Below are 19,384 nucleotides of genomic sequence, written 5' to 3'. Positions count from 1 at the left end.
AGCAGCAATTTTATGTGCATTTATCCAAAGTAGATGAAATTCCCATATGGAATCCAACCTCCAATCCCACTGTGTCCCCCTTTAGGGGTGCAACTATCAATTCATGCAAGTTTCCCAATGCCATCCAGCAAGCACAACGGATGTTGTCAGCATAGGAGTAGTGGGTGACGTGGCAGTCCCTGATGAGTTCACATAGCAGAGTTAAGTAAATATTGAAGAGTGCAGGTGAGAGGATAGAACCTTGGGGTATTTCACAAGACAGCAAGTAGGGCTGGGAAGTAGCTGTTCCCAATAAGACAATCTGAGTGCAGTCTTGGAGGAAATATGCAAATCAGGCTTATGCTGGACCAGTCAATCCTATGACACATAGGTTGAGAGGAGAAGGAGGAGACAGTAATAAACAGTGTCAAAAGCTGCAGAGAGGACCAGGAGGATGAGTAAGGCTGAATTTCCTTTTTCAAGTCAGAATTCATCCAACAGGCTTAACAGTGTAGTTCTGGTATTTATTTATTTATTTATTTGTGGTTTTTATATACCGACAGTCGTTTAGTAACATCATATCGGTTCACATTAAACAATAATTCACAACAGCGCTATATAAATATAGATATTAGCAGCAGTGTTTTACATAAAACATTTAAACTTAAAAAAATAGTGACAAATCAATTTAAATGCAAGGGGAAAACAATGCGGAAGTTAACTTTATACAAGAAAGCTATATACAAGAAATCTGCCTACTAAAAGGCAGTGATATATTAACCTACGTGGGAATTCTTATGGGCTAATATCTCTAGGTACATCTCTAGGGGAATTGATAATAGTACATCAGTATTCAGGATAATTGATAATAGTACATCAGTATTCAAGTGTGATCTAAAGCTGGACTGTAAGGGGTCAATAGTTAGTTATAATAGTACTGCCATTGGAAAGATTTTATTTAGACTTAAATAAGGGAGGTTTGAGACAGGTCGATAATTGTTCAGGTCAATGGGGTTAAGGCTAGCCTTCTTCAATGTGGGTTTCATGATTGCTCTTTTCAAGCTAGTTGGTACTTGAGCTTCTGCTCAAGTAAGGTTTTTGTTATGGCCTGGATGCAGAGAAGCGGTCCATGTTTAGCTTGCTTAATGAGCCAGGAAGGGCAGGGATCATCTAAGGAAGTGGAAGGTCTGAGGGTAGAGAATAGGGAATTTATGTCATCTATTGATAATGGACCAAAAAGTGGTCAAGATATGAGCTGGCGGAATTTGTCTTATCTAAAGGGGAATTAGGTGATCTTATCAGTGAAATATATGGTTAGCTTATTTCAGTGGGTCTCAGTTGTGAGGGAGGGAGGCAGGTATGAGAGAGTGACCTCAGAGTTACTGATGGTTCAGAAAAGTTCTCTAGAGGAATCTTCTTCTTGATTGCTTGGTGGTAAGCAGCATAATGTCTTCTCCACTCAATTCTATCAGCTTGTGATTGATTTCCACCATTTCCATTCTAGTTTTCTTCCAGTTCTTTTCACAGAAATCAGATCCTGTGATAACCATAGGGTTGGCTTGGAGTTTTTTTGTTGTGATGATTTTCTGATCTTGTCAGTGGTTGAATTAACATTGTTGTTCCAAGCATCTACCAGGGTAGTGGTAGATGGGGTGCTCTCTTGAGTGTACAGCAAGACGAGCAGAAAGGATTCTGGGTCAAGGTGTGATGTTTGGCAGACCAATTTTGTGGTCCGTTCCTGATTTGATGACTGCATGGAGGATGGGGAACATGTCAAAACTTACTCAGTGGTGGTCAATCCATGAGAGCTGGATAGTCTCTATGTTCTTTGTTGTGCCATCGTATAGTAGTTGGGATAAAGCCAGTATCAGGTCAAGGGTGTGGCCTGTCATATGGGCTGATAGATTGTTTAGCTGAGCGAGGTTAAGGAACTCCTGTAGGAGGTCCAGGTGTGGCTTTTATCAACATGGATAGTGAAGACCCTTAGGACCAAGGGCTTTGGATGATTTATTTTAAAAATGTATATGCCGCATAATCTAAAATTCTGAGTGGCTCACAATAAGACATACATGATGCAATATGCATAATTGCCACAACAAACGACGATATACATATTAAAACTAATAACAACAAATCATAGTCAAAGGCAAGCATAAAAATAAATATAAAATAAAACTAACTTCTGCTTTCACTGCTATAGTAAACTAGTAAAAAAAAAAAAAAAAAGCAATTTGAACAAGTGCATTTTGAATTGTTTTTTGAAAATCTAAAAACATTCTTGCTTGCATAATGTTAGTGGCAATTTGTTCCACAACTCTGCTCCTGCAACAGATAGTAATTTATCTTGAGAGTCTGCAAGCATATGGTTTTATAGTTAATATTATCTAATAAATAGTGACCTTCAGATCTCAAGTTTCTAATAGGCTGATGAATTTTTAACAAAGTACTGAGACAGGAGACAAAGTACTGAGACAGGAGACAAAGTACTGAGACAGGAGACAAAGTACTGAGACAGGAGCATCATGGCTTAAAGCATTGTGAATCAAAACTAAGATCTTATATTGAATTCTATATTCAATCGGTAGCCAGTGCAGTGACTTTAAAACCAGAGAGATGTGATCGAGCCTTGATGTAGCCATTAAGACCCTTGCAGCAGAATTCTAAATCATCTGCAAGGATCGTAAAACATATTTTGGCAATCCTAAAAAGAGAATGGCAATCTAAATTTGAAAATAGCAAAACCTGTAATACCATAAGAAAGTTAGAAAAATCAAGATAAGGTTTTAATCTTTGTAACATCCTTAACTTCTAATAGGACCGTCTTCACTAGTGATTTAGTGTGCAATGTAAACAATACTTTAGTCCATCAGTACTCCAAGGTTTTGTACTTCGTCAGCAATGGGAATTTGCACACCTTGAAAACAAAATGTATTAGGAAAACTTAGAACCCCTCACTTATTCAAATGAATAAGCTCTGTTTTACCAATAGATACATTGAGACCTGAGGAAGAAACTGTGTTTAAAAGATAAAACCAAAATTTCTCACTTCCTCTCAGATGTTCATGCACAACTTCAAGATTAATTATTAATCAGAGACTGGAGGCACCTTTGGTCCAACATAGTATTAGTAAGGCTCATATTTTTTTACAAATCAAAGGTTGTGTTCTTGAAGTTGTGCAAGAACATACAAGAGGTGGTGATCGGGGTTTAAATCTCCTACAGCATGAGCAATTTTGGATTCATTGTTGAAATACAGTTTATCCCGCAGGACTCAATGCATCTATTGAGTGGCACGTGTTTAAGTAATTATTTGGATATCAACAGATTTAAATCTTGGGAATTGAAGTATTCTGCAGTTGGATTGGTGGAATAGAAAGGGTAGTTGAGTTCTGATCGACTGAATACTTTGCCCATAAATGCTAAAACCACGTTTGATTTTTCAATATGTCACAGTGGCCAATAATGGAGTCAAGCCGCAGGATGACCTGAAGCAGCAGCGGGAGCTGTGAAACATGGTCATGTTGGCATTTTTTCGGGACTGTTGGAGATAATACAGACTCTACAAGAAGATAAGTACTTGTTGACCGTCATGCTTGAAAGAAATTAGTTACAGACATTAAATGTTTTGAATAAATAAATATTTGTACTTTTGGTGGAAGGAGTTTTTTTTTCCCTGTGATGGCAGCTGTGCAGCCACTTGCACCATACAAAATTTGTGATACTTGAGGTGCTCTGTCTGAGGTTTTTCCCCTCCTATCATTTTTGATGGCAGATTATAGAAGGTTGGCTGTTGAACGCAGTTTGGGTTGTTAAAATATTGAAATATTGGAATAGCTGAAAAATGTTTTTAAAATAAATTGAAAAACATTTAAAAAAATGTATTGTCAGGTTTGCCAATAAATTCAAATAAATGTATGATACAATAAACCACTCTGCTTAGACAGTGGGGATAAATGTGTAGTTATACATAATTATAGTATGCTGACAGGCATGTTTTTAATGGGAGCGAATCATTCATTGATTACTCTTTTTCTAAAACTAGGAAAGGATCCTAACAATCCAGTCTCCTGTAGGAATCTATTCTGGTTAAAAGGTTAAGTGTGATTCTTCCATATTTAATTTCAGAAGATGAAACAGGATTTGTAAAGGAAAGACATGATGCTAAAAACATTTGAAAGCTGATTGATGATTTGTATATACCATACGCTGAAAATGAATATAGTATAGTTGTAAGCCTTGAATCTGAAAAGGCTTTTGATAAAGTGCAGTGGCCACATATATTCTGTGTCTTGGAGAAATATGGGATCACAGGTTCCTTTATATCCTGGATAAATGTACTCTATACCTTGCCACAAACCTCATTTTTGCTTTTTTGTGGTATTCGCCAGAATTACCCACTATCTTCCCTTTTATACCTTCTCACTACTGAACCACTTGCACTTAAAACTAAATCATCCATTTTGAGCCAATTCAGATGAGTGTTTTGGATATTCATGTCTTTAAGAATTACCTTTATTGAGACATTATACATACAAAAATGTACTATTAAGAAATATTTTCAAATTCACCCCTTGTTCAAGATACTTTGATTTTTTGGGGAGGTATTATCTACACCGATCAAAACTGCAAATGACTGAATAGACTGGGCGGTCTCTGAATACATATGGAGGGCGCTGACAGGCTTGCTGATGCGGTACCTGAGATAATACATAATATTTCTGATATTTGAAATTAAAATTGAAAAATTGAAGTGACATTTTTGGCAATCTAGTAGAGAATTCACGTTCAATTTCCCTTTTTTGTGATAAGTAAATATATAAACAATGGGCAGGCCACGATCAGATAGGATATAGCTGTATAGGTTGATTTAGAGTCTTCCTGCAAATCAGACAATGAAATATCAGGGTCTTCTAAGGTTGTCCTATTCCTTGAAGACAGTCAGTCATGACTATGAGAATGGATTTGAGGTTAGATCTTTTCTTCTCTACATTCAGCACGTAGTGTAGCAGACTGACAGTTCAACTTGGAAACCATATAGTGTCCAGAACTGGTGACTTTTGCTGCAAGGGGAAAGGAGGGAGCAAGCTTGGCACATCACTGAAGTACTTCTTCATTAATTCCAGCCACATTTTTTTCACAATGGAACGATATCGTCTTTTTGAAGAATTTGCTAGGGAACAGCTATCTGATTCTGGGACCAGAATTAGTATAGCCAAAGGAATTTTCCATTTTGCAAGATTAGTTTCTGTTTATTTCATCAGTGCCATTAGAAATTTCTAGTCCCTAAGCTAGTGGATGGTACTAGTGGAATATCCATGCTGAAAAGAGATTGAGTTGACACATCCTCAATCTTTTAGCATGCATCATAGGGGACTTCTTGCCCTCATTTGTGCTTATGAATCTTGTTGGCATGTCTCCAGTATTTCTCAGAGCTGAATAGTACAACTAATCTCTCTACCAGCAGAGGACCAGCGCCTAATCCAAGACTGTGCTAAATCATGGTGCACTGCATGAAAGGACTTTTTTTTTTTTTTTAATTTGGATGAAGATCCCTCTGCTGAGGATAGTTTCCTCCTGATCTCTAAGTTAAAGCTTGAGGAGAATTCAAAAAGTCTCAAAGAGCATTGCCTCTTGAATTCTGGCCCTGGGGAACCAACGGGCACATTATGAAATGGCCCTAGGCACCTGACACACCAGTCATACTGGTCTGTCAAAGACATCTTCCATATATGAGGAGAACATCTTTTAAAACTCAGTTTCTCAGACACTGTGAAGAATAATGAAGCTAGATCAATTTTTGAAAATGTGATATTCTTCTATTCAACTTTTTTTTTTTTTACATTCATAGCTCAGAGAAAAACTGAGTAAACTGTAAAATAAAATTAAGAAAAAATTAGAAAAATCACCCCCCCCCCCCAAGTGGTAAAGCTTATGAACCAAAATTCATCCATTCCCACAAGTGAAGAAAAAAGACTGAGGAGATTAATGCTACGAGCTGCTGCATGAGAATGTCTGCGAATGCTAAGAAAAATATTCTCCGTCTTTCTAAGTTTTGAAGGAGCATTTTCTTGATGCCTTCGGATGACACCACTTGTGTGGCTGACTTTATCCTGCTTGTCCACAGAGAAAATCTGCTTACCCAATTGTGATACTTGAAAAGTCTTGAAGTGGCCTGTAGTGAGTAAGATAATTACAGCAGCTCCCAGATACTCACAAAGCATAAGAAAGCATTTGGATATACAGTAGCTGAAAAACAGCTAAAGAACTATGGAGAAAACAAACTGCTCTTTGTCACAAAAGATTTGTGTTCAAGTCAACAGGAATGGTGAGCAGCAGTAGTGGTGTGGATATGTTACACTGAAGCCCTAAAGCATGGAAGGAGGACTATTACTACTGAAGTCACCCCTGCTGGCACTGGAATGATGCTGAAGGGCTCAGCCTCAGAGGAAAGTCCCTTTCCAGCCTGCATTCTGCAAGGGTATTAGGGTTACCCACACAATTGTTAAGCTGTAAGGGGTTCTTAAGAAAAACAAAAGTTAAAAACATGAAAATAAAAAAAAAATTTCTCCTACAGTACTAGGTACCCATAGTTAGCATTTTAACATGTGATTTGGTTATCTAAGTTCAAATGCCTGTCTAAGAAAAGAAATCCAGAACTGTGCACATTTCTGGAGAACTGGCAGTCTTTCTATATTTACTAGAGATGTGCTTGGTTTAAAGATATCGGTTCGGGTGCTCCGCGGAACATTTTGTTTCCCAATGCTTCTTTTTTTTGGGCAATTTTTGATGAAGTGCGTTAGTGCATACTAATGGGCCTTACTACGCACTCTCTCAGCATTAGTGTGCAGTACACTGAACGAGATAGTGCGCACTAGCTAGATGTTAATGCGCATTAAGGCCCATTAGTGCGCCCTATTAGAATTTACAGCATGCACTAAATATGTAATAGTGCGCTGTAACTAACGTTAGTGTGCACTAAAAAAATGCAACTTAAAAAATAAAAAGTATCAATTCAGAGGAGTTCGTTAGCTAGAAAAACAGTGCTCACTAATTGGTATTACTGTGCACTAAGAGATATGCAGTGCGCAGTAACTCCGTTAGTGCGCACTAACACAAAATACGAATTTTGCCAAAATTTCGACAAAAATCACTTCATATATCGGTGCTACTGAACCATGACGAATTAGACAATATCGTTGACATTGTCTAATTTGTGAAAAACAAATGCACATCCCTAATATTTACTATCTAGTATGGTACTCCACTAAAAATTATAAACTTGTCTTGCAGCAAGAATGTTTTCACCCATATTTTCCATACAATACTCACCTATTTTGTACTAAAAAGTCAACTATGTGAAGAGATGTTCGGTCTACTGATCTTACTGCAAGATGAAGTGCAGTTTCTCCTTGCTCCTACGCATAGAAAGTAAAATGTAGCAATCAATATTTGGAATATTATTTTTCACAAATTAAGTAGCACACACAATTTTAAAAAATTTCATTTAACCAGGATATTTGCATAACCATAAAAAAAAGTGCAACATTATAGCCAATAAAATTACAGCTATTGTGTTTTATACCTTATATCTGTTATAAATCTTAAATCTTTAGCTAGTACAAAGCTAAAGTTTGGGAAGTTGAAGATTACCCCTCCCCCCTCGATAACTACAGTAGACCCCAGTGTGTAGAAGAGTGTGGGGGAACTGAATCCTTACATGCATGCTCTCGCTTTCTGTCTCCTCCCTTCCCAGATTCCAGCTTTTTTGCCCCCCTTCTTCTCCCTGACTATAGCATTCTCTCCCCTCCTCTTCCCAATCCAACCCCAGCACTCTCTCCCCTGCTGCCCCAGCCCAAGCACAAGACTCCCCCCCCCCCCTACCCAGCCTGAACCCAGCACTTTTTCCCCTTTCTCCGCCTACCTCAGAGACTCTGGCTTTTTTCAACTATAGAGGCTGCAGCAGTACCAGTAGCATTCAGGTGTCAATAGCATCCATTACAATACTAGGAGGAATATCGTAACTGCTTTTTATATTTATAATAACACAGTTAAGTGTTATAAATGTTAATGTTAGCATTTTTAACAGATGGTAAAATTAAAGAAAACTGCTTTAAGGCAAAATTTAAAAACCTGATTAATCAATGCTACTGTCTCCTCTCTCTCTCTCAAACTCTTCTTGTAGCCTACCACCAACTTAATGGTTTGAAATGGCTCCTATAAAAAACAAAGGAGAGCTGTGGCTGCACTCAGCATTAATAGTACATAAAGGATAAGTGCAGAAAGAATTTAATGGTCCATATAAATTACGTCATTAGAGATTTATTGTTTCATAAGGCAGCAACTCCACTGTATACAGAGACGTCTTTAAAGGGTCCCCCAACACGGACCCCGGGTTTTAGCAAAAGGCTGCGTCGGGAGGGACAGCAATTTTTAACAACAATCTGTAAATAAATGTAGGAACATGTTACATTGTAATGAGACCAAACAAAAAGGGCAAGCCGAAGTGATACATGAAGAAAGACATACCGATTTTCATAGCAGTAAAGGTTCACAGAACAGAGGAACTTTAAACGCTGTTCGAATTGGCATGAAAAGCATCAGCCAATCAGCAGCAAGGAAGAGGGTAGCCAATCAGATCATGGCAGGCAAAAGTCAGGTAAAAAAATTCCATTCCAACTCATTATTCAGCCCAACAGGTGTTACAGTATTTAAAGTATAAATCCATTTTTGCTCCTTCCTGATTAAGATTTCAGAGAAGCTGCCCCTCCCCCGGGGGGGGGGGGGGGGGGGCGGAGAAACAAAGTCAATCACAAAAAATTTTAAATCCGAAAGAGAGTGGGATAAAAGGGCCCAATGTCAACTAAGGGAGCATTTTCACGGAGATTTTTGATATTAGAGCGATGGTCTATGATGCGTGTTTTAATCATCCGAGATGTTTTACCCACATATAGCTTCTGACACGGACAAATGATAACATAGACAACCCCTGAGGAGGTACAATCTGAGGAGCCAGATAAAGAAAATGTCTTTTTCGAAATCGGGTGTGTAAAGGATGACATTGTGGATGTAAGAGGGCACACAGAACAGTGGCCACAGGGCTTGTGCACTCCTAAGATCTGAGGTTGTATGGTACTGGGCCGGTGTTCAGAATGGGCCAGCATGTCACGGAGGATTTTACCTCGACGGTAAGTAAACTGAAGGGAACTATTGAAGGTGTTAAGTAAAAGTGAAAACGAGTGCTTATGTATAATGTTACTGATCGTGCCACTAAGGGTTGAGAAAGGAAGAATTTAATTAATAGAGCCATCCGTGGAGCAATCTTGTGGTAGAAACAACAAGTCTTGATTCATGTATAATGCTCGTTTACGGGCCTTCTTCAAAACTTTAGAAGGGTACCCTCTTTCACTGAACCGGGCAGACATCTGCTTAGCTTGTGACAAATTCGGTTTTAGAGGAACAGAGCCGGCCCGTAGGTTCTCTTTACTAGTGCGCTCCCTGTGAACCTTTACTGCTATGAAAATCGGTATGTCTTTCTTCATGTATCACTTCGGCTTGCCCTATTTGTTTGGTCTCATTACAATGTAACAAGTTCCTATATTTATTTACAGATTGTTGTTAAAAATTGCTGTCCCTCCCAACGCAGCCTTTTGGGGAAACACAGGGTCCGTGTCGAGGGACCCTTTAAAGACGTCCCTGTATACAGTGGAGTTGCCGCCTTATGAAACAATAAATCTCTAATGATGTAATTTATATGGACCATTAAATTCTTTCTGCACTTATCCTTTATGTACTTGAAATACCATGCTGGGGAGCATATACATTTCAGAAGGTAGAAAAAAAATAAGAGGCAGCCCTGTACCAATTTTACCAGATCCTGCTTACTTTTGGACTACAATAAACTTTTTTTTTATATCATCTAAACAAAAAGAGCAATCAAGATTCCTTTTATCCCCACTATTATACTTCTTGCCATCATTAATTCTGCATCAACCATTAGAAACTGTTGTTTAGTAGACATGGATATTTTCAAGTATTAGTTTAATTTAAGTCCAGGAATTGTTAGTATAATATAATTTATAAAATAATGACCTTTTACTTGACACAGAATATTTTGCCTGAGCTTACAATGAAACTGAAGATATATTTAATAGGAAGGTGATTTTTGCTTACCTGCAATTGCTCTCACAGGGCAACAATACGATGAGCCACAATAATGGGTCACATATGAGTGCAGTGTCAGGGGACTCGAAGTTTTCCCAGAATGATTTTGCATGTGTGGTAGTTTTCTGTGAGCCACCAGACTTGCTGCTCTTCAACTGAATAACTTAACAGGTAGAACCAGAATAAAAAAGTCCCCTTGACTCCCCAATTCCCATACAAGCTGGCAGGCCGACAGTGGCTCAATATACTGCAATCATCAGTGATCAAAGACTACATGTAAAAAATGACCCTTCTCTAATGATAAGCTGTTACAATGAGCCACACTGATACATTTATGCAGCTAAGGGTTTTAACTTACAAAAAAAACAGAGGAAAGATCAGATATCAACAGAACTCAGAAAACATGCTTTTATGCTTTATCCCTTTCCTTTTTATCCCCCTTTCCCCTATCTCCCCCCTCCCCCACAACCACAGAAGACATGGGCAGGAAGACAACCCTGAAAATCAACAGAAATGGGCCTTAACAGTGCATGAACTATGATCTACTATGTCAACAGGCTTCATAGAATAGTTCAAACCTATAAAATCATGAGGTGGCCATATTAAGTGGTAAGGACTAGTGAATATGTGGACTGAACTCTTATCACTGCCTTGCAAATCTCTTCCGAGAAGGCAGATCTCAGATTGACAACCAACACTGCCAGGGCATAACAATGAATGATGAGGTCCTACCCCGTCTCCTATCCTTTAATCAATTAGCAATCCACAACAGGACAATTTCCTCCTATCCCATGACTTTTTAAGTTCCTGTTTAGTATCTCATGAAAGACTTTGTCAAAACCTTTCTGAAAATCCAGATGCACTATATCAATCAATTCACTTCTGTCCACATGTTTGTTAACCCCTTCTTATAAGGTGGTGATACGTGCTAATTAAAGTTCCTGGACAAAAAGTCCATATAATGCAAAACAGGTGCCCAAATTGCTTCCTCCAGGGATAATTGAAATCTATTAAACTTATTTTCAAAAAAATCTATAAATGGGAGAGTTATCAGTTCAACAATTACTCAAAAGTAATCTGTCTCAGCAGTGGGCTTTAGACAGAATCCTACATTACTATCCAGTCATTTACCATTCTCCACAATCCCTCTGATCTCCTTAATTTTCAAAAAGGAAATTATGAGAAAATGAGAAAAATGATTAGGAAAAAATTGAAAGGAGCAACTGCAAAGGTTAAGATCTTACATCAGGCACAGACTATGTTGAAGAATACTATCTTAGAAGTCCAGACCACATATAGGTCTTTGCCAGTTGATTAACGTTAAGACTCATATTGCTGGCCATCAATAAGGATTAAATCCAGTGAAGTAAGCAACAACCCTGGGTCAGCATTTATGACAAGAATTTTTCAAACCAACTAAATATAAGTGTCATTTTTTAAATTATTCTCCACATATTTTACATACCTACTGATAAAGCTCATAAAAAATGTGGGAGACCTATGATTAAAGAAACTGGAATGGCTTTGCATTTTTAGTGGTTGGTGCAAGTTTATTTAACCACGTTTAAGTGAATAATTGCACGCTCTGTTTATGACGGTCTCAAAAAAGGTTTTTAAAAAATTGCTCTGTTTTCTGCTGTGTGCTTTTTGAAAGAATAAAAGACCTATATCCTCCATAAACTTTAAAAACTCACCAGCTTTACCACCATCCTTAACTTTGCTATGTATATTAAAATCATCCAACATAAACATATTATTCTTAAAGGTATGCAACTATGCTACATATTCAGCAAGCTTTTCACGAGAACAACTACTTGCTGGAGTTCAATAAACCAATGCCAGTCTAAGGTTCTCAAAAAGACTTAACATTACAGGGTCAATATTCAAATGCATTTAGCCAGATAACTCACAAGTGATCCGAGATGGGGAAAGTTAGCTGGCTAATAGATCATTTTTAAGTTGTATCGTGCTAAGTTAGCCAGATAGATAACTCTAGGCCTGCTTCAGAGCCTTCAGTGGGGGAGATGATTTGGACTGAGGTGGGGGATGAGGGAGGGAAAAGGCAGCACTTTCCCATCTGAATTACTGCACCTAAAGTATTCACTCTGGTATATAGCCCGAATAATACTACTTAAGTCTGGAAACCCTAGACTCCACCAATAGTCCAGAAACATCTGAACAGTCAATGGGTAGGTGTTTTTTCTAAATTTTCCTTGCTTGTTCCATTTTCCCACAGGCAAATACACTTCATTGATTGGGGATACAGCTTCCCTTGCAATATTCAGAACCTCAAAGCAGATATTTTGTTAAACATTTTTGCTGGAAGAAAGGAAGCGGACTTTGGGAAATTCAGGAAATGCTGATTTAAATGTCTACACTCGTTTTCAAGAGACTTGAGCTGGCACTGGATAACCGTTTCATCTTGCATAGTCACTGCAATAGAGGCCCATAAATTTCTATACTTTGTTCTTACTCAGTAATCTTTTTTCATGCTCCCTATGAAAAATCACCTGCTTCAGCACCTTCAAGTTCATATTACTAGATAAAGTAATGATATCTGCATATCATGTAACAGAAGACTCCAGGATTACTAGAATGGAGCAGAGGGACTTCAGGGTAATCAATGGGACTCATTATTAAACCTCTCCCCCACTGATGCACAGTCAATTTGGTCTCCAAGGGACCCGGGACTGTCACAAATCTCACAACAGCTATGTTACTCACTTCTGCTGCTTCCAATCAAGGATTTTCTGCCAGCACCATGGTGAAAACTGCTGCAAACATATATATCTTTCAGCATAACTGTTGAGATATCGAAGGGAGATAGGAAACAGGACCATTGCTCCCCCAAAGGCAGCAATGGACTAGATGTGATCACGGTTCTTTGGCAAACTGACCAACCCATCATGGGAAGGATATTTTGGTCAAGCAGATTAAGGGAAATGTCAAGCTCAGGTCAGGCAGCCATTCCCTCAGATTCTGTTCACCTAACCACTGCCAACACCATGGAACACAAAGCCATCCACTTTGAATGAGAAGAGGAGGACAGGGATGACTCCACAGGTAGTATGTATCCAAACCCTGCCTTTATGTCTCCTTATATCAAGCAAGTCAAAGGAAATAAATGAGAAGCTCCATGCTCCTGCTACTCAAAAGTGTTAGGCGTGCCATCCGCGGAAGACCCATGGAGCGGCCCTCTCACCTTTCTATACAGACTCCAGCTTCTGGTTTCTCCTCGCTAGCGGCAGTAGGCCGCCAGCTCCGTCCTCGGGTCGTCCCTGGTGCCTCCGGCTCCGCCACAGTTCCCAGCATCTCAGGTAAAGATGCCTTTGCTAGTCGGGCCTCTTCGCGTGGTCCGAGGAGAGACGCCACTACCCACGCTGCGCCCCTCCCTAGGTGCGCGCGCTTCACTGATCTTTTTGAAGGGCCCGTGGCGGGAACCTGGCTGCAGCCCCGGATGATGATGTCAAACTATTCAGTGTATTTAAGTTCAGGCCTTGCTCCATAGCGTTGCCTTTGCAACAGGTCTCCTCGCTACTCGAGTACTCGTTGCTGATAGAGAATAGTCTCTACACTTTGTTCATGACCCTTGTTGTTCCTGTTCTCCTCGTTCCTGCCCTGTCTATGTTTTGGATTGACTGCATGGATATCGACTTTGCTTTGCCCAATCATGCTTCTGCCTATCTCCAGACCCCGACCTCCGCTACGCCTGACCATGCTTCTGCCTATCTCCAGACCCCGACCTCCACTACGCCTGACCATGCTTCTGCCTATCTCCAGACCCAGACCTCCGCTACACTTGACTACTCTTCTGCCTATCTCCAGACCTTTGCTACGCCTGACTACGCTACAGCCTATCTCCAGACCTTGATCATTGCTTTGATTGACTTTCTCTATTGACTTCTCTGTGATCAGATCTCAGCATTGCTTGGCATGACCTCCGCCTTGCCACCAAGCCTGTTATTGATGCCTCTCCTAGCCTACTCCCTGGACGTGGACTTATTAGGCTTCAGCCTACCTTTGCTCGAGCGCCCTCAGCCAACCTCAGTTCCATTGGCGCCCAAGTTCCAGTACCCAGTCCCAGTCCAGGTACTGTCTCTGGGCTGAACCAACCACTCTTGCTAACCAACCTTGAGGCCCACCTAAATCCTGCCAGCCCCAGCACCCAAAGGCTCAACCCGCGGGGAAAGAGGACTGGTGTAGGTGAAGCTCCAGTGGCCTCTGCCCATCAGCCCACTCCACCTGCCGATGGTGGGGACCATAGGTCCCCACCTACGGGTTGCGTGAACCCCACCTCGGCCCAAGGGTCCACCTCCGATGCAATAAAAAGTAGATACCATCTTGGGTCTCACTACTTCTTTATAGTAATAAATTATTATTTTATGTATACTTGTGGGAAGAAGAACAGCATAAAAACCTCAGGATCAGAAAAAAAAATGAGAATGGCTGCTAAAGGGTCTGAGAAATCTAATACCAAAAATGAAACACAGAACAAGAATGGAGGAGGAAGACGAGAAAGAATACCCAAGCCTGCATGCTAAGCAAGGAGGAAAACTGAAGCAGAAAGATACTTGTATTATGAGCGAAGTCTTAAATTAAGCATTAAACTACATAACTAGGACACTGAGGAGAAAACTGAGCTTGCAACTGTGCTAAGCTTTAAGCCACCTCAGTACACTATGCTACAAAGACTGATGTTTTTTTCAGAAAGTAAGGAATCCAAGAGTATATATTTACCTCCCTGGGAAGGTTTGGAAGAAGTTTGGTTGAACCAAGTGCTGAGCTTCAGAAATGTTCCAGAGGTGTTTGGTATTATACCTATACTATACACAGGCTTCAGCAGTATACAGAGGTTTTCTGTAGCCAAAGAGACAAGATCCACCCATGACCAACATGAGCAACCAAATAGTACTTGAGAGACTAGCAGAGTATCAGATCAGCAAGTCATACAGTCCTCCAGGTACAGCTGCTTTGGAGTGCGGGATATTTCAACCATGTCACAGCGCTCAAAGCTGTGCGCTAAAAAGGATCATTAAGATACCAATGTATTTTCTCGAGGATTACTTTGTTTGCAAAGCAGAATCTTTCAAGTACTTGTGACAACGACTGAAATGGAGGGAGCAGAACTTTTTTCTTCTTCAGGAGGCCTAGTTCTGAACCAAAGAGTTGAAGTGGCTGAGGACCATTTTGACAACAGCTTGTTCCCTAGACCTTTTCAGCTACAGCTGGACTTACTTGCACCAGACAGGCTCAGACTTTCCCTGCTGAGGCCAAACTGTATGCATATCTTGGCCCTTATGCCTCATACCAAGACACTGTTGCCTTCATTCAAATATTTGTGGCAATTCATGAGGGACATTTTCTGTAAGTACTTTGGGTCAACTCATGAAGTTGCTAGCTTGCTTTCTAGCCATGATCTGGGAAACAGTTGACACAAAATCAAAGGAAATAATATTTCAAGGGACAAAAAAACTCTATAACTTGACCACAAGTACTGGAACGTGGCTTAGTGTAACCAAAATTGTTGTCATGCATACGGCTGAAGGAGCAATTAAAAATTCAATATCTTTACTTATTAGGATGAAATTCTATGTAATTTTTGGAGACAACATCTGCAGAAAAGCAAACAAGTATATACCAAAAGATCAGGAGCAAAAAACTGCACTAATGCTTCAGACCTGAAAACTGAGCTAAAATGCCTCATTCTCTAATGGACCATTTTCTTCTCTGAAAGTGAAGAATTTTGTTCTGATGCAGATTCTAGAAATATTTTTTCAGATGTCAATACTGAATCAGGATGGTATAAATCAAATTTTTTTTCTTGCTGCTATAATTTCTTAGTAATATACATATACACACACACACACACATTTAATCAGAAAAATATACTTTAGATAGATAAATCTAGAAATGTAAGTGTTCATGTACAGCTATATTGACAACACCGAAAGAACACTCCTGCAACAAAGTAACAAGGTACTAGTGAGTAATATATCAAAAAATTAAAAAAAATAAACTTACTCAAATGCTCATGTGTAAAATAAATGATACTTAGTCAAACATATATCTTGTCTTAAGCCATATTACATTACTTAAATTCTTCTGCAGTAATAGTGCAGCCTTACATTCAGAGAATCCATAGCACATATGTATCTAAATAGTCTTGTGATAATATTCCAGGGTTGGAACTTCAGTGATAATGTCCACAGTAGCATCTTTTGGAATGGACGTCCCACAACGAACATTTCTTGAACTCGTAGAACTCTCCAAATAACTGGCTTTATTTTCTAGTTACCTATGCTCTGTCTTCTTCTTCCCCCAGTTTTGTTCACCCCCGTTTAATTGTAACTTTTTTTTTTTTTTTTTGTTATTAAAGGTTTTTATTGAAATAACAGAATTGTAACTTTTTTATTCTTTACTATGTTAATGTATTTAAGGTTATCGTTCCCCAGTTTTATGTAAACCGACATGATATGACTCCATGAATGCCGGTATAAAAAAGCATCAAATAAATAAATAAAGACAGAATAAAGTAAAAACTATTTCAAAAAGCTGGTCCTACTCATCCTTAACAAAGGCCTTTTTTTCGCAGGTAACTGGCTTGTCAGGAGGAAGAGATTACAGTAGTGGGCGTAGTTCATAAACGCTGAAAACTAATATGCCATGAAAATATGAGTACATTTGTATGTGGAGTACCATCTAGTACTAAGTTCACACATCATCATAAATTTACATTTCAGATAGCTTGTGTCATTAATTCATATTTTTATAGTCATCATGGTTTTATCACTAGTCTCATTTCAAAGATTCTTAATTAAATCGAAAAAATATTTTTTAACAAAAAGGAATCCCAGTCAGTCCAACTAATGTAATTGCAAAATATTTACTATGTTGGTGTCATTAAACGACAGCTCTATCCGCCCAGGCATTTACACCTCAGCCTTTTTTCTTATTTCACCATTCAAAAACCAAAACAAGTCAGAGAAATCACAGGACCTCCAAGATATTTAAATGCTCCCATGTGTAAATTCAAAGTGAGACTGGGAGATTCGTGACATTGGGCAAAACTAGTTGAGGAGCCTTAAGCCAGCTATCTTTTTCAAAAAAAGACTCCCATTCAGTCATGTAGTTCAAGCCATCTCAGGCCACAGTGTGCCAAGAGTAAATGAAATTTCCTGTGACCAATGTATAACTTCTTACAAGGACACTGGACGGCAAACACTACCTGCGAGGTATTACAGTCAAAATGTCCCTTAATGTATGGAAAATAGGTAGGTGTGGATCTCGATAGACCTTGATTTCAAGGACATTTTCACATACCACATAGTGGTTAAAGGCGAACTGACCATTGTTTACAGTACTATCTGTATTACTTGCAGGCTGATGCAGTACAATGTGTGGGCGAGCCGGCGCGCCGAGGCGAGCACCCGCTCTCCCGATGCGCACCCAGGCACCTCTCCTGGGCGTGTGATTTTGTATTCAAATTAGGGCCCATACTAATAAGGAGACGCTAGGGACACTAGCGCGTCCCTAGCGTCTCCTTATTAGTGGAAGCGGCGGCTATCACAGGGTCCGACAACCGATGCTTAATTTTACTGGTGTTGTTTTTCAAACCCGCTGACAGCCACGGGTTTGTAAAACGGACACCGGCAAAATTGAGTGTCCATTTTCGAACCTGCCGACCAAGCAGGCAGATTTTTTATTTTTTTGGTGCCTCCAACTTAATATCGCTATGATAGCAAGTCGAAGGGTGTACAGAAAAGCAGTTTTTTCTGCTTTTCTGTACACTTTCCTGGTGCTTTCTAAGGTTAATGCACATTTTACTTTCAGGCTATTCCGGGGTAATAACTAATAGGCTCATAAACATGCATTTGCATGTGATGAGCGCTATTAGTTTTGGGGTGGCTGGATGCGCGTTTTCCATGTGCTATTACCCCTTACAGTATAAGGGGTAATAACAGCGCGTCTAAAATGCGCAGCCAAATGGGGGCTAAATGATGCGCTTGGCCAAGCACACTCTTCTGTATCGGCCTGTTGGTCCTAATCTGTCCCAAAGTTTTCCGTCTCATGTTCGGCCAGAGTGGAGAATCATCAAGATACCTATATAGATAGTAAGTATATAGATTTGATTCTGAGCGGATTAGACAAGTTAGGAGAATGTTGAAGGGACAATTAGAAAAACTTGACCGAAAAAAGTCAGAACTAAGTGTCAAACAAAGTGAAAGAAAAACTGTCAGAGCCTAAAATGAAGGTAGCAGAGATGAGGCAGCTTGTGGGAACCAGACTCTCCAATGAATGCTCAAAAGCTTTCCAGAAAAGCTCTAGAACAGTCCTCTGACTGTGGGTAACAAGGAATGTGACACATCAGTGTGGTTTATTGTAGATGTTAGAGAGAAAAGTTACATTTCCTCAGATGTGAAAGCATCCAACTTTAAAAAAAACAATAGATGCACTTGTATTATCTTTCAAACTAAACAATGTCACAAGAAAATTTCTTAGGCGAAGCTGGTCAATGAACAATGGATATCTTACGTGTCCATTTGCTAGCGGAATGGTTTCTGTTAGATCCACACCATCAGCATACAACTGTATCAATCCATAAATGTCTCTTCCTTTGACTGCTTCACAAAGATTGTATAGCTTAACTGCATTATCAACGCATTTCTTCCTTGCATATTTCCTTTCAATGTACTTTGCAGTTATGTAATCTTTTCTAGCATTCCTAAAAGACAACATGAAATTTCAAGATTTTACGATCACATTAGGCATGCATTTCACTTGCACTTAAAATAGGGATTTTGAGAAACTGCTGTGTTTCTTCCAATCCAGTACAAAACCATAATAGGAAGCAGGTTAGCAGATGCTTCAAATGATTATGCCCAACAGGACTCACAATACCGCATATGTAGTGATATCATTCCCGATTCTTTCAGCCTTTTGTTTACAAGCGGAAAGATTAGCAAACTGTTTTACAAGGCAGTCTTTCACAGAATATGCTGCACTTTATTTCCTTTAATATGAATATCTAAATTTGAAATAACAATATTCCATAATTTTCTTATTAAAATACAAGAGAGCTGAATATTTCATGACGTTTAAGAAAAAGTTTTATATGAAGAAAAAAAAAAGATGTTTTCTTTACTTACATATCACTGCTTGGGCTGGGCTTAACCATTTCATTAGCTGGTAGGCAAGCCTCCATAATCTCATTGAATCCTGCATTCCCAATATTCTTAGCAAGCTG

The 19,384-nt window shown here is 39.3% G+C and overlaps 1 protein-coding gene across 7 annotated transcripts in view; it reads right to left on the bottom strand.

Annotated features, from left to right (window-relative positions):
* Positions 1-19,384, bottom strand: part of ASAP2 (ArfGAP with SH3 domain, ankyrin repeat and PH domain 2) — a 413,895-nt gene that overhangs the window by 138,351 nt on the left and 256,160 nt on the right. For all 7 annotated transcript variants that reach the window (XM_029595831.1, XM_029595830.1, XM_029595833.1 and 4 more), the window contains 3 exons: positions 19,287-19,381; positions 18,673-18,862; positions 7,309-7,394 (listed from right to left, as the gene is read on the bottom strand). In XM_029595831.1, coding sequence (XP_029451691.1) covers positions 7,309-7,394; positions 18,673-18,862; positions 19,287-19,381 — 371 coding nt within the window. The remainder of the gene's footprint in view (positions 1-7,308; positions 7,395-18,672; positions 18,863-19,286; positions 19,382-19,384) is intronic.

Source organism: Rhinatrema bivittatum, chromosome 3, assembly GCF_901001135.1.
Source record: "Rhinatrema bivittatum chromosome 3, aRhiBiv1.1, whole genome shotgun sequence".
Classification (NCBI taxonomy): domain Eukaryota; kingdom Metazoa; phylum Chordata; class Amphibia; order Gymnophiona; family Rhinatrematidae; genus Rhinatrema; species Rhinatrema bivittatum.
The sequence above is the reverse complement of the archived record's forward strand: the minus strand, read 5'-3'. Positions and strand labels throughout refer to the sequence as shown.